Genomic DNA, 16006 nt, shown 5'->3' on the forward strand with positions numbered 1-16006 from the left:
ACACTCAATCAGTCACAGTATCTCTTCCATACACTGAACAAATGTTTTTCGTGTGTTCCGTTATGTGTTTTTACCTTTCTTGAAATAATAAAGTATAATATGCCAAAAATGATGCGTATTTTCTTCCATCCTCAGTATTAAAATGGCCACACAAATATTCACCAAATTTGATTTTTTTTAATGCACTCTGATTAAGACAGCTGTCACAGTCCAAGCTAACAAAAATGTTTTGAATGAAGTTAAAGACCGCTAAGCACTACTAGAGCCATTGTACAGAAAAAAACAAATGAACTTTTTGGCAAACCCAGTATTTATTCTAAGAATGTATATAAGTATGTGTAGCATTTATTAGTGGTTGTGCTTTCTTTTTCTGCCTATGTGTGTGTATACACATAAACACAAAAATTAAACACTTAAATAAAGCAAAATTAGGTTTGCACTAGATGTGCTTTTTCCAAGGTGATTTTTAATAGTAACATTATTTGAGTGCTTTAGGCTGTGCCAGGAACTTTCTAAGTATTTTATGTGTTTTAACTTATTCAAGCATTATTATTTTTTCTTTCTTTCATTTTATTTTTTAAATACTTTTAAAAAAATTTTTTGAGTATAGTTGATGTACAATATATTAGAGGTGTACAACTAGGGATTAGACATTTATATGTATAACTTAACAAACTGATCACCTCAATAAATCTCTAGTACCTGACTCCATGCATAGTTATTACAGTATCGTTACTATATTCCCTATGCTATATTTTACAGCCCAACAACTATTCTGTAACTACCAATTTGTACTTCTTACTTCCTTCACCTTTTCCTCCCATCCCCCCAACCTTCCATTTGGCAGCTGTCGAAATGTTCTCTGTATCTAAGATGAGTTGTTTCCCATTCTGCTTGTTTATTTTGTTTTTTAGATTTTACATATAAGTGAAGTCACGTGGCATTTGTTTTTCTCTGTCTGACTTATTTCACTACCATAGTACCCTAATGGTACATCCTTGTTGTTGCAGGTGGCAAGAGTTTATTGTTTTTCATGGCTGAGTTCGTATTTCATTGTATGTGTATACACACATACCACTTGTTTATCCATTAATCTGTTGAATGGTGCTTAAGTTCTTTCATGTTGTGGCTACTGTAAATAATGCTGCAGTGAACATATGAATACATATGTCTTTTCCATTTAGTGTTTAGGGTTTCATCAGGGAAATATCCAGAAGTAGAATCCAGAAGTAGAATTGCTCGGTCTCTTTTTTTTTTTTTTTTAATTTATATATCTGTAGAGGGGAAGGGGAAAGGGAGAGAAACATCAATGTATGGTTGCCTTTTGTGTGTCCCCTGCTGGGAACTGGCCTGCAGGGAACTGGCCTGCAACCCCAGGCATGTGCCCTGACTGGGATTTGAACCGCGATTGTCTGGTTCACAGGCCCATGCTCAATCCACTGAGCTACACCAGCCAGGGCTCCTTGGGCATTTTTAAAGCCATTGTTTTGAATCTGTATCTGGTGGTTTGTTTGCATTCATTTCATTCAATTCTTTTTTCAAAGATTTCTCCTATTGTTTCATTTGGAGCATTTTCTGTTTCAGTCTTATTAGGGTGTCTTTATGTGGTAGGTGTCCTATAGGGCCCAGTGGCTCATCCTCCCTGGCCACTCAAGCCAGGCAATCCAGACTCACCCCCCTCCCTGACCTTAATGTGGGCTGTGTACACCCTCCTGTTGTAATTGAGTCTTGATTGCTGTTGGCATGTCAGTGGGAGGGATTGACGCCCCCCCCCCCCCCCAGGGCCAATTGGTTAAGTGGACAACCAGTTATATTTGCTGCTGTGCAGGGGCCAGCCCCACAGAGCAGAACTTGCTTCATGTGGGGCTCCTGTTACTGGCCTAGTCTACTCCTTGAGCGTGTCGCTTGTGGAGGTGGTTGGGTGGTTCTCTGGCATGGTCTGAAGCTGGCCACTGGGTGTTCTAGCTTTGAGGCCTTGTGGGAGGTGCAGGCCAAGATGAGCTGCTGCCTGTGCCTTGGCTGGGGCCATCTGTCATGAGCTACAAAGTGATGGGCTGTTATTTGTGCTGGGCTTGGAGGTGTCCATGAGTAGCCAGTCTGTGAACATAGTCTGCCTACCACTAGTGGTGCACCCAGGCTACTTAGCTTAGAGGTCTGTGGCATGCTGAAGCCAGACGCTGCTTCTTTGGGGTTTGTGAACCTTTGAGAGAATTTAGGAAAGTCCACAACATGAGTCAAGAGAGGCCGTATATATGGAAAAGCAGTAGCAACCTGGAAGCAACTTGCATGGGCCTGCAAGTTGGGTGGGGCAGAGTTTCAGGGAATCACCAACATGGCGTGAATAGTGATAATCAGGTTGACCAAGACTCAGACATGGTGCCTGCCAGTACCTGCAGTGGGAGGGCTCATCAAAGGAGAGCTTCTTCCAACACTTCTGTTGGTGAGAAAGGTACCCTTCTCGCCCTTGCCTCAAAGCCAGACAGTTCACTTTCCTGTATTTTGAGCTGCTGCTCCAGCACTGGAGCTCCAAGTGAGTCTAAGTAAGTCCGTGTGCAGGTCCTTTAAGAGGAACTGCCTGGCATTCCAGCAGCCCTCCATTTTAGCTATAATCTCCACTCATTTTCACTGCAGAAATTATTGGGATTTCTCTTCCTGGCACTGGACCCCTGGGCTGGGAAGCTTGGTGTGGGGCTGGGACCCTTCCATTTTTGGAGACACCTCTGAAGCTAAAATAGCCCTCTTGATTTTTAACCTCCACACATGGGTGTGGGGACCAGCCAGTTCAGGTCTCCCTCTTTGCCACCTCTTCTAGCAGTCTTGATTTGCCTTCTTGAACTGTGTATCCTTAGTTATAGGACTTCTGCTCAGCTAGACTTCAGGCGGTTCTCAGTAATGGTTATACTATAGTTTAGTTTTAATTTTGATCTGATCATTGGAGGATGCCAGTACCATTTACCTACTCTGTGTAAGGATTATGACTAACTAAAGTGTTGGTGCTATTATTACTCCTAGTTTACAGATGGGAAAATTGAGGCTCAGTGAAGATTAATTATTTGTCCATGGTCAAATTGCTAAAAAAAGCAGAATTAGGAAATTGGGATATGCTCTTACACTACTAATTACTGCCTTTCTGTCCACGAATCTTTGTTTGCCTATATAATTATTATAGCAGCTTCCTGGAGGTATATTACTGGTTTGATGTGCAAGTGAGTTTAAATGTATTCTTCCACACTCCTTCCCCCACTCCCAAAAGAACTGTAACAATGGCTTACATAAAGAAATAAATATTCCTTCCTGGGAAGAACCTATGCATCACAGAAAATGGTATCAGGTATTTGAAATAATGCTGTTGCTTTTATATGTTACAGATAAGCCACATAATCCTATGGTAAATGCTGGAGCAATTGTTGTGACTTCATTAATAAAGGTAAAATGTTGACATTTCTTTTTAACCTAGTAAATTTTTTTAATAACTAAGGCATAAAGGTGGATTTTGAATTATATAGAACTGTCTAAAGTTTTCTTTTGGTGTTAACAAATTAATGTATGATGTAAAATTAAGATATTTATTTATATAAAAATAAATAATGTAATTTTAAGGGCAAAATTAAAAACAGATGACTCATTGTAAATTTCAGCAGTTATCTTGACCTGAAGATCTGGCAAAAATTCAAAAAGAAGTCTCTACTAAACAATAGGCACAGAAGTTTTTCTTCTTAGAGTTTTGATTTTTCTTTCTCTTCCTTTTGGCTCTCTTAGAATGAACAGATGTAAACAGAGTTAAACACATTTACTGTTTAATGTTTGTCATCAACATATGTAAGAACAACTTGTTCTGGTACTTTGTGTTAAGAGACAAAGTACATTTACCCTTGAATATTTCAAGCCTTTTTTTAAGATTTTCATAAATTTTAATTATGATTTTCATTTGAATTTGTTTTATTTGTTTTACTTCAGTCATATAATAACTAAAATAAAAAGGACTTACTCCAATTATTAAGTTATATTATTTTTCTTATGCTTTGGTTTGCATTGTATGTTTTGGATTTTTTTTAAGTGCCTGGTTTACCTTAATAATTGGAAGCTCTAATGTTTGAAATAAGTATTTGAAAATGGTTTTGTTGTGTGATGCTATTTAGATTTTAATTTCTAATTATTAATTTTAGTTATATTCAAGTAAATTTTATTTGCATTTGGAACATTTATATATTTTCCTTAGTGAATCTGTGCCTGTTTATTCCAAGCTTGAAAAAAAAATCCATGGCTTTGTAGATGCAGTACTGAGGATGGGATATCCTGGTTAGACAAAGAATGTTTGAATATAAATTATGCCCTTGGCCCAATTAATAAAAATTCATTTGCTCTAAATACTATAAATCCTCCGCTAATTTTCATGAATTTTGTATATTCATAAGAAACTGCCTTTAAAGTAGAAGACTACTATCTTAAGAATATATATGTTTAGCTGTTATTTTAGGAAAAATGCTTTAAAGCTGTTGACCCACTTAATCCTTATAACTCTGGTAAGGTAAATATTATATTATAACCAAGTATTTTTTAATGTAACTAATTTTAATAAGCAATAGAAATTTTACTTTTTCCATTATAATATCTAGTTAGTTATGACTTTTACATAAGAGAAAACTTGTCAATTTGAGGTAAAAAATAAACTAATTGTTTATTGTAGAAAATTGGAATATGAATATGTGCTAAGCACAGTCCTGCCTTCAAGTGGCTTACATGATAATATGGAGTATATACCAAGTAAACAGGCCCTTACAATGAAATGCTATAAATACTGCAATAAAAGTTTTATTAATAATTGTTAGATTTGAACAAGTAACAAACTAGAGATAAGCAAAGTTATACTAATACAATGTACTTATTAATAATGCTTGATGAGAAAACCATGAGAGTGTTTCTGAACCATTTTTAGATTTTCCCAGAAAAAATGTTCACATACTATGATTTTATATAAATTTTTGGGAGTTCCCAGACCCTTTGAAGTCAGTCCATGGATACTAGTTTAAGAACTCTTACACTGGAGAAGGATTAACATGGCACAATAGTATTTTCAAGAAAGGGCATATGTAAATGATTAATAGAAGCCTTCTTCAACTGCATGCAGTTAAAACCATCTTCTGTTTAATGACTTATGGGTATAATATACCACACTGAAATACTGCATGTGGGAAATGCATGTCTGGTCACATCACACTGTCACTTCATTGGTTTTACTTACCATCTTCATTCACAGTCTATAACTGTACATTGAGCTATATTAATATGAGCACTTAGAAACTTAAAAAAAAACACATATGCAAGTGTGGTTCGGTATCCAACAGTGCAAAAATTTAACTGAGTCATCTTTGTATTTACAAATTTGATCAGTGATTCTAAATTTACTGGAAATGAGGCTTTGGGGTATGGTTCATATTAAACGTCACTTTCTTTGCATTTTTATTTTGACTTGTTTTTAAAAGGTGTTTTATAGGGTTTCTGTGTATGCGTGTGTTTTTATCTAAATCTTAGAGGGTAAGCTTGATACACCTCTGTAGAACTGACTGCCCCAGTGCATCAGTGTAATACTGTTCTTACACACTTAAAAAAGAGTTCACAACTCTTATAATTAATTGTATGTGGTCTCTGCAAGTTATATGATCACATCATATTTATGAATTGGTAATTTAAATTGAGATAATCTGTAGCTGAAAGGGTCTTCAAGCCCAGCCCTCTCACTTTATATAGATGCAGTGAGGAAACTAAGGCTGAATAGGTTCTAACTGCAACAGAATTGGGCTTGAGGTAAATCTCCTTATTTTTCTGTTTGCTGTTTCTCTTAATTACATCTTTGACTTTACCTGGCATGGTTATATTGTCCAAGAAGGAGAAATTTTATTTTCTGAATTTTAATGTATACAAAACATATAAATTTATTGACTTAAAAGTCACATCTAATTTTTGGTGGTACGTATAGACATTCTTGAGACTTAGTCAGTACTTAGTATTCATAAGACCCAGGCCTTTTCTCACAGAGCTTGCATTGAGTACCCAGAGTTTGGGTATTTTACCATGGCTACTGGATATGAATTCTTTTCTTTAGCTCTTTTAGTTAATGACCTCAAAGCTATATTTTTCTTTCAAAATTCAAGACTTTATTATGGTGCTATTAAAATATTCTCTCCATGTTACTTCCCACACACACAAAATTAAGTAGAGTCTTTAGTAAGACTCTTTATATTATAATTTTGTAGTATTGATATTTTCTCCTTGTAGGATTGGTGGTGATCCTCAGGAAATGGGGGAAGAGGCAGAGCAAATGTTCAAAAGGATTAGCAGATTGTGGAAAAGGAGGATTTGGACAGAAGGAACCTGTTGCATAAATTCTTAACTACTAATCTTATAGGAAACCACCAATATATAAAAATTTAAACAAAGCTACATAGGTAAATACATTAATAAAAGAAATGTCATTTTGTACATAAAATGCACATAATTTTTTTAATGAAGGTACAATACTTTTTTTCTATGGTAGCTACTAAATTTAAAGGAATACTTTTTGATGCACTTTGTTTTATTTGATGATGATAATGTGGTTGCTTGATTTTAAAGGAAAGAGGAAAGTAAGTTTGAAAGGAGCACAGTTATTTTGGATGAAATAGCAGTATCCTTGTGTAATTTTTTTCTTTTTGAATAGTAAACATCTCACTAGTTTAAAAGTTAGGTCTGGTAATAATGGAGCATTAGGGTATGAAAATGAGGATCACATATTACAAGATTATTGCAAAACTTCTCCTTTTTTATTTTATTTTATTTTTTATAGACACACGGGAAGGGAGGAGAGAAACATCAATGTATGGTTGCCTCTCATACAACCCCTACTGGGGATCTGTCTCGAAACCAAGGCATGTGCCCTGACTGGGAATCAAACCAGAGACCCTTTGGTTCATGGGCCTGCGCTCAATCCACTGAGCTACACCAGCCAGGGCTTCTGCTTTTTTATTTTAAAAGTAAAGAAGTTACTTCTCTCATTGTTTATGTGTATCTATTCTAGTGGTAGTTTCCAGTTTTTGTCACTTGAAGAAGTTCAGTTTTTTTAAATCAGAAGTATTTTTCAATTTTAAAAAATTACAGTTTTTTTTCTTGTCTCAAAACAATTTAATCATGCTCCATGAAAATCAAGACAAATTTAATATGTATGTAATGCTCAGTTTGGTTATGTTAGCAATAACTCATGAGACTTTCTTGTAAGCCACATTTTTAGGGTAGTTTGTGGCTCTGGGGAGCAATGGATGATGCCTTGGACTTGCTGGTATTCATAAGAAAAGATTACATTGGTTTATTCATTTCATGTTTATATCAGTTGATGTATTTGAGGGTTTTTTTTAAATGAAATTAGATAATTTCTTGCCAACAGAATTCACTTTTCTGTTGCTTTATTTTTATGGTTAATCACCTGTAACATTTATTGTAATCCTCCAAGTATTTAAGCATTTTCTATGTCAAGATTAAACTCAGAGTATTTTATCAAATTTTCAGTTAGATCTTTTTGTCTGTTATGCCTCTTTTCTCTACCATCTCTAATTGTCAGTTGGCTTTTACATCTCCATACTAATGATTGGAGTTGAATGATTTGCATACAAAAACTGATTAATACAGTGACTTTAAGTCATTTTTATATTAAATTTATCCCTGTTAATGATATTTTCACCTGTTAAAATGTGTAATACATGGTTCAGTTTATGAGTGTGTTGTAAAAGCAGGTTGTTAAAAACACTCCAATAACATATAATTATATATTTTTTATTAGCCACTGTTAAAACTCTCTGCTTCTTCATCAAATTTCATTCATAAAATTTTCTTTAAGGGAATGTAAGTTTTTTAACCTGGTAGGTACATTTATAGAAAATAAATATATATAATTTTCTAATCTCAGGGTCTGGTTGCTACTCTTTTCAAACAAGTCAATGCTTTGCTTTTTAAAAGTGATTAGAAATTTGGTAAAGATATTTTGTCTATTTTATTTTTAAAAAGTTTTTCTGCTATATCTACTGTAACTTTTTCAAAATTATATAACACTATTTTAATGCTGCACAGTGATTTAAAGCTGGGATAAACATATACCCAGAAGTATAGAATTTTTTTCTAGGAGAAAAAGTGGCATTGGTAGTTTTAGACTACTAGTTTCTAAATCTCAGTTTTCATATATGCATTTTTTAAAGCTAATCTGCCTTTGGTCCAGACTTCCTCCCATTTTCCAGAAAAAAGCTATACTTATCACGTGTCCCAAATTTTACTGTGGTGCACTGTTTTGGGTTCTAAAAACCTCTTGGGCACCATCAAAAGAGAACATTTTGAAATAATGGAGTCAATGATATGGAGAATGTGAGTAATGACTGAGAACAGGTCCTCCTGTATACCAGGATGTTTCTAGTTTTTTGGATTCAGTATAATGGAAAAAGGATTTAATCAAGTTGCTACTTTTAGTGCCAGCCTTAAGCATAATTTTTGAGGATTATTATGTTGTATGTAATGAGATAGTTGTGGAAAATACTGAGTGACATTGCTGACAATAAGACCTTTTCTATTTCCATCTGTTCATCTACTGTCAGCAGTATGTCCCGTCTTGTACATCTGTAAAAATTTAATATAGTGAGAGAACTATACTCATTCTAATGATAAAAATACCTATTGATACATGAACTAATTAAAAATCAATTACTGTTTTAAGGAGAAAGAAAATATTTGTAAGAAACAATTTTGTAAATTAGCCTGAGAAAGTATTAGCGACTAAACTTTTTTACTTAATGTTTCATGAAGATTTTCAAATGTACACAAAATAAACAGATTAGTATAACCAGCCCCCATGTACTTAATCCCATCTTTAATTTTCACATTTGTTTCTTCATACTGCTGCACCTTGCTACTTGATAATGATGGATTTTTTAACAGTTCATATTTTTGCTTTTTTTGATTGGAAGGTATTTATTCTAGTTTATTTTGTATGTGTATTTTTTCCCTAACATCTTTGCAAATAAACTTTATACAGTAACTTTTTCAAAATTAAAATAACATGACTTATTATAATGATTGTTAGATTCTGTGTATCCCTGAGGTACATGAAATCTTTCTAAGAGATACTGGGGCAAATATATTTATACACAAGTTAAATGCTATTTCCAGGATAGATGATGAGAACAAACATTAATCAAGTGCTTTTACATTTAAATGGGGAAGTTTTGGAGAGACTTGAGTCAACACAGTCATTCAAATAATTTTGTTTTGCCTAGAACATTTCAAGTAGCTTACCCAAATTTGTATGATAGGCATGGGTAAATATCAATGGTTTCTTTAAAAATAGCATAGAAAGCAAAACTTACTCATACTCAAATTTAGTAAGGTACAAAGAACATGAATGTGACCATAGTCTAGAATTGAAACAGTTTTTTGTTTTTTATTAAACACGACAGCTAAATAGAGAAAGCTTATATTAATTTTAAGACACAGTTTAGGTCAGAGAATGAAAGTTCAGTATAGCTTGTTTTACATCGATTAATTGTATAATCAGTAATTATTCATGTGACATCACAATGCAAATGCTGACATCCTTTTCCAAAAGAGTTGTTTTTTTTTCTTTTGTGCTTTTTCGAAGGTTGAAAAGGTTTTTGTGGTTTAAATGTTGTTACATATTTTACAGCATTAGGATCTATGGAATATTTTGACAACTGCAACAGTTCAATGAAGTTGGTAATTTCTTCTTTTAATTATTTTTCATTGAACAGCTTTGGAGTTACATTTCTACATTTTGATTTCTGGTATATTATAAGGAAAGAAAACATAAAATATGTCCAAGGATGCTTTAGAGAAAATATATAATGATTATAATATGGCTGTAGCTAAATTGTCCTTAGCTTGTTTAAGCTTTGTTAATACCTAATTTTGATGAAATCAGTATAATCAGATGAAATGTGTGGTATTCTTTCCAGCAACTGATTGTGTGATTGCATATCCTTTCCTTAAATAAGTTGATTTGTAAGGTTTCACAGATTATCAGCCACATTCTAATTCACTTACAAAGTGGAGAATGAGCCTGGCTTTTATTCAATCAAATAATATTCTGACAGAGGTTTTGCCCCATAATAAAATTTTAAATGTAATGTTTTTTATTTTTTAAGGGTAAAATTGAAAGTTTTCATTTTTAAAACTATAGTTTTGAAATTATTTTAAACCTGTTTTAAAAGTTAGAGATGTATTGTTTCTCTTGGGTGCATATCACCAATTAATACGTTTGATTTCAGATCTACAGCTTACTGCTTTGTAAACTTCACTGAGGTAAAATGAAACCATTTGGCTACTTGAACTGATCTACATTACATAGGTTTTGCCTACTGACATTTGCAGTAGCTAACATGTCAGAAATAGAGGTGATGAAACAATACATCTTCCATATTCTGAATTGAAATAATGCTAATACAAGTGTAGTTATTTTTAGAGACTACGAAGTGTGGGTTTTTTTTTTAGTTTAAGTTGTGTTATATAACAAGCGGTATATTAAAACTAGAGCTTTCTCTATACTAGAGAAATCTGTCCAAGAATATTTGCATATACTAGAATTATAAAAGATTAATTTTGCAAGATAACGCATTTTTCTAACTCTAATACTGGTTTAAGGTTATTCTAAAAATATAAGTAAATTGTTCTTAATTTAAACCATAATATATGTATATTAATTTTTTCTAAGGGTAAAACTTTATTTTAAGTTTATTTAAACTATGAAATTGAATAAATAACATTTTCTAGCAGATTATCTGTTATGAAAGATAAGGGGATTTGGAGTAACTTGTATTTAAAATTATGTAACTTTGGATTGGGTAAAGTTATACTTAAAATAAAGCATTCCCTTTGTAATTCAGATCCATTCTCAACATAATGGGTATTAATGAAAAATACGTATATAGTTTATGTAAATATTAAGTTACTTTAGAAGTATTTCCTAGACTTTTAAGTACTAATGTGCAGAATATTAATTGTAATGATAGTTTGAAATTTTGATGTTTATTCATTTAAAACTTAACTGTGATGGTGCCTTTATTAATGTTTTGTCTCATTTCTTTGCAGCAAGGAGTGAATAATGCTGAAAAATTTGACTATGTAAGTGCAATATAGAATTCAGTTTTCATGCTACATTGTATATTTGTTATTTGATACTGATACTTTTTTATTTTGTTTTATAGGTGATGCAGTTTTTGAATAAGATGGCTGGTAATGAATATGTTGGATTCAGTAATGCAACGTGAGTCTGCTTTATGACTTAGGTTTTTATAATGGATCATTCCTATTTAAAAAATCTAGATTATAGAATTTTATTTTAAATTCTGCTTTGTTACTCCATTTTATATGTACAAATCATGTTTAAAATTAACCTATTCTTCCTTGTTAGTTCTAGGTCTTACTTCAGTGCATAAATTCTTACTTAAAATTTGGTCACTAGAAGGAAATGATTTCTAAATTACCTGGGGTGGGAGGTGGGCACACTTAAAATGCTTTCTGTATTTTTGATAAACTTCTTGTGGGTAATCATAGAATTAGAAGGGGCCCCCAGGTTTACTTCAAGTTATCAGCACTTAATTTTATGTCCATCTATAATACCTGTCTTGCTTTTCATCTTAATTCTCTATGCCTGGTTAAATTGACTTTTACACCAATTTTTTACTTTGAAATTTTGAAGTCTACAGGAAAGTTAAAAGAATAAACAAGTATCTGGATATCTTTCACTTATGTTTATGATTAATATTTTGTCTTATTTGCTTTTTTATCAACCTGTCTAGATAGGCTAGATAAAAGTTAAAAGAATAAACAAGTATCTGGATATCTTTCACTTATGTTTATGATTAATATTTTGTCTTATTTGCTTTTTTATCAACCTGTCTAGATAGGTATGTGTATCTCTCCATGCACATATATATACATGTATGTGTATGGGTTTTTTCCCTGAACTGTTTGAAATTAAGTTGTAGATATCATGGTACTTCATTCTTAAATAACATAGCACAGGTATCCTAAGAATAAGGGCATGCTCCTACATAACTATTAGTATAATACCAGTAACGTTTGTTTATTTGCTTGTTTATTTGTTTGTTTTTGAGAGAAATTTGTCTTTATATGAACATGATATGATTATCTCCAGAGATAACACAAAAGCCTATAGTCATTGGAAAAATAGGAGTTTAGGAAGGTGGCTGGATATAAAATTGACATAAAAAGTTAGTATCTAAAAATGTATACTAGAAAAAATCTGTAAGTTACTTTGGAACAAATCTAAGAAATGATTTGTAAAACCATACACAGAAGTCCTGCTCACACAAAGACCTTGAAGAAAGATAAAATACATGAGTGGATATCTGTTGTTCATAAATAGGGAAACTTAATCGCATGAAAATATAAATCCTTTCCAAATAGATCTGTAGGTTTAATGTAATTTTCTTCAGAATTACAACAGGGTTTTCATGAACTTGACCTGAATTCTAACATACATAGAGAAAATCAAAGGACTGAGAATATCTGTGAATATTCTAAAGACAAATAAGGAAGAGGAAGATTTGCTTGCAGGTGTCGAGTCTTATCTTGAAGCTGTAGTAATTAATTAAGATGATGTGATGATGGTAGGATACTTGGGATGGTGGTGAACACAGTTCAATATACAGGTGATATATTACAGAATTTTGTACCCCTGAAACCTGTAAGTTTATTAACCAGTGTTAATCTCAGTGGGATAACTTAACCAAACTACAGTTGAATGACCAGTTGATAAGTGACAGAGGTGAGGTGAGACATCATTAGTTGGAGGAGGGACTATTCAATAAATGGAACTAGAAAAGCTGGTCGTCCGTTTTACTTTCTTCTCTGTGGGAAATGGAAGACCAGCTTTCCCAGTTCCAGCAACACTTGTAAGAACATTAACATTAATTTAAAAATACGATGTTAATCAATATATAAATGCCCCCAAATTACCTCTAAATATGTATTACGGCCTTTTTTCTCTCTTGGGACTAATTAAGGTTTCTTTTGTCTTTCAAAGTATAACAGTCCCCCTGCCTTAGTCCCTTACTTTTAAAAATATTTATTAAATGGCTTCTTGTGAAGTATGCCAACTAGTTGTTTTCTACAGCAGGAATTAACTAACTTTTTTTGTAAAGGACCAGAGAGTAAATATTTTGGTCTTGTATTCTCTGTTACAACTACTGGGTTGTTTTAGTAGGAAAGTAGCCATAGACAATATGAGGCTGTGTTCCAGAAACCTTATTTATAAAAACAGGCAGCAGGTTGGATCTGGCCCAAGAGCTGTAATGGATATTCCCTATTTTTAATAGGTCTGGTTGTTTCCTTTTGATTAGATAAAGCTTAAACACTTTTGGAATGAATACTAATTAGATGATGCTTTGTATGTTTCAGAGAGCAAAAATTTTTAGGTTATCTGCCTTACTGACTTTTATTCGTCAGCCTAAGTATCTTTCCCAGGGAGTTTTTCAGTAATCTCATCTTGCCCCTCTTCTGTGTTCTCATATTACCATACTTTATTGAACTTACTTTGTATCTGTCTTTGCCCCATCATCACATCAGACTCTGCCCTCCTTAAGTCCTGGATAGAGTGTCTTCCAATTCATTTCTGTAATCCTGTTACCTGGCAGATATTAGGCACTTGATAGAGTGTTTGATAAACAGAACTGTGCGCTAGGGACTGATAATTGTTCAGTGGTTAGTCCTTTATTTATACAGTTCCTTTTTTCAGTAGCCTTCTGGACACTTGTAGGTTGAGCTCTCAAATAATATTCAAACTTGTGGAATTAAATGTTAGTCAAAACTCTCTTTCTTCCAAAACTGCTCTTTGTTCTAGGGATCTTCTTGTCAATTGATAACACCATTCTTTCTGTAGACTTTGTTAGATACCTAGGCTTTGTAACAGACTTCACACTGTTTTCTCTTTTTTCCCCATCTTGTATGAAGACTTGCCCAGCTGCTTTCATATTTGATCATACCTCTCCTTTCCATTTCTATCACCACTACCTAAGTTCAGGCTTTCTGTAATTCTCATTATAGTAGTCACCAATAACATTATTCTTCCTTTCTTTTACCCCTTTCCCAAGTTGATGTCAGAGCTAACCTTCTAAAATGTAGAGCTGAAAAGGTAACTTGTTTGAAAGCCTTTAAGCTTTCATTTTGTTGGTAATTTGGAGCTATTACATTTTTTAGCATTTGTCAGTCTTGATAATTTGGTTGTAGTCTCCTTTGTTAATTTGATGATTCTTCACTCTTCTCCATGAATCTCATTTCCCAGATATGTCAGAATACTTGCTATTCTTGAGTGAAATCCTATATTTTATACTCTTATAACTTTGTTCATGATGATACATAGGTTTCCACCTGAAATCTGTTAATTCAATGACTGCTGTAAGGCCCATTTCATGTATCCCTCTCTCAGTGAAATTTCCATGGAATCCCTTAGTTGGAATTGACTGATTATTGTACTTTTGAGGTAACCAGAAGATATTCTGCCTTTCTAGTATATTTTAATGGTGGAATATTTGGCAATTTATTATTATTTTTATTCACAAAATATGAAGATTAGAAAGGTCCTGGTTCATTTTTACACTTTTATTGCTGAGAAAATTAAGATGGAAAGAATTATCACTTAAATTACTTGCCCGAGGCCACATAGCCAGCAAGCCTATTGACAGAACTGGGACTGGAACCAGCAATCTTTTTGACTATCTTTTAACTCAGTGTTCTTTATACTGTACTTTGATATACAAATTAAACTATAGAATCATACTTTTACAGAAAATAAAGCAAATTTTCTTTTCTTCTAGGTTTCAATCTGAAAGAGAAAGTGGAGATCGAAATTTTGCAATAGGATATTACTTAAAAGAAAAAAAGGTTTTTAAATGTTGTTTCTATTTCTTTACTTAATAAAATACATGGACATATATGCTAAGAACTCAACAACAGATTTTAAGCAACTACCTATTACTATTTAAGGTTCACAAGTTTTGCCAAACAACCTTGAGTTAATACTATCAAAATGTTAATATTAAATTGATTTGTATCTGGTGGTATTCAAATATTTGACTAGTTATACTAATACAGATTTGGCAGAAGGACCCACTCATTTACTCAAAAGTGTAATGCCTGACTGTTGTTAAATGTGTTAGATTTTTTAAAAATTTAAGTGGCTGGTCCAGTAACTTAGTTTATGAATTTGAATCAGTTTATTTTTTGTCAGTTAAACTAGTGTCTAGAAATCTATATATGATGTAATTTTGCTTTATTCTTTATTATTTCATGTTTACACCCTTTATAGATTATGTGCTATTTTGCTCTTGATTAAAATAAAACACATTTATGTATATTTTAAATTTAATCTTGTATCTTTTACTGGTGTGCATATATTTTTTCCTTTTCTTCTGCTTTTAATTGCCTTTCTCTTTTTTCAGTGCTTTCCAGAAGGTACAGACATGGTTGGTATATTAGACTTCTATTTCCAGGTAATTTACTTTTAATGAATGATATATGTATATAAATAAATGTATGTATGTATCACATTTTGTGGAATATAGGTATCTCTGAAATCTTAACTTTAGGTAAAAAGAATATGCATTACCCATTGACTTCCAAAAAATGTACTTATGAAAGAAAATCTCATGTCTGTATTTCCTAAAAAGTTATGACTCAGAATATAGTAGGGAGAATTTTTCTGTAAACATATTACATGTAAGAAGTGTCAAAAATAATGTACAGTTCCAGAAATTGGCTTCTTCTTACTATAAAATGAACTCTATTTCTGTTAGCTTTTAAATTTTGTTTGGAGGAATTATTTATCAGAGGGTTCATAATATTTTTAAAGTTGCAGTTTCTCAGTTTATTTCTGCAGTGTCACATAGTGGTTCTCTTTGAAGTTGGAGTTGCAAGCTATACTTCCTACATATTTCTGGAGGAGGGACCACTTATA

At 32.7% G+C, this 16006-nt stretch overlaps 1 protein-coding gene across 4 annotated transcripts in view; it reads left to right on the forward strand.

The window, feature by feature from the left end:
- GLS (glutaminase) overlaps nt 1–16006 on the forward strand; it is an 81766-nt gene that overhangs the window by 28299 nt on the left and 37461 nt on the right. For all 4 annotated transcript variants that reach the window (XM_037162927.2, XM_037162930.2, XM_053665033.1 and 1 more), the window contains exons 7-11: nt 3369–3427; nt 11119–11151; nt 11235–11293; nt 14868–14934; nt 15492–15542. In XM_037162927.2, the coding sequence (XP_037018822.2) occupies nt 3369–3427; nt 11119–11151; nt 11235–11293; nt 14868–14934; nt 15492–15542 (269 nt within the window). The remainder of the gene's footprint in view (nt 1–3368; nt 3428–11118; nt 11152–11234; nt 11294–14867; nt 14935–15491; nt 15543–16006) is intronic.

The sequence above is a fragment of the Artibeus jamaicensis genome, unplaced genomic scaffold (genome assembly GCF_021234435.1).
Source record: "Artibeus jamaicensis isolate MK-2021 breed Jamaican fruit bat unplaced genomic scaffold, CSHL_Jam_final contig_391, whole genome shotgun sequence".
In the NCBI taxonomy this organism is placed as follows: Eukaryota; Metazoa; Chordata; class Mammalia; order Chiroptera; family Phyllostomidae; genus Artibeus; species Artibeus jamaicensis.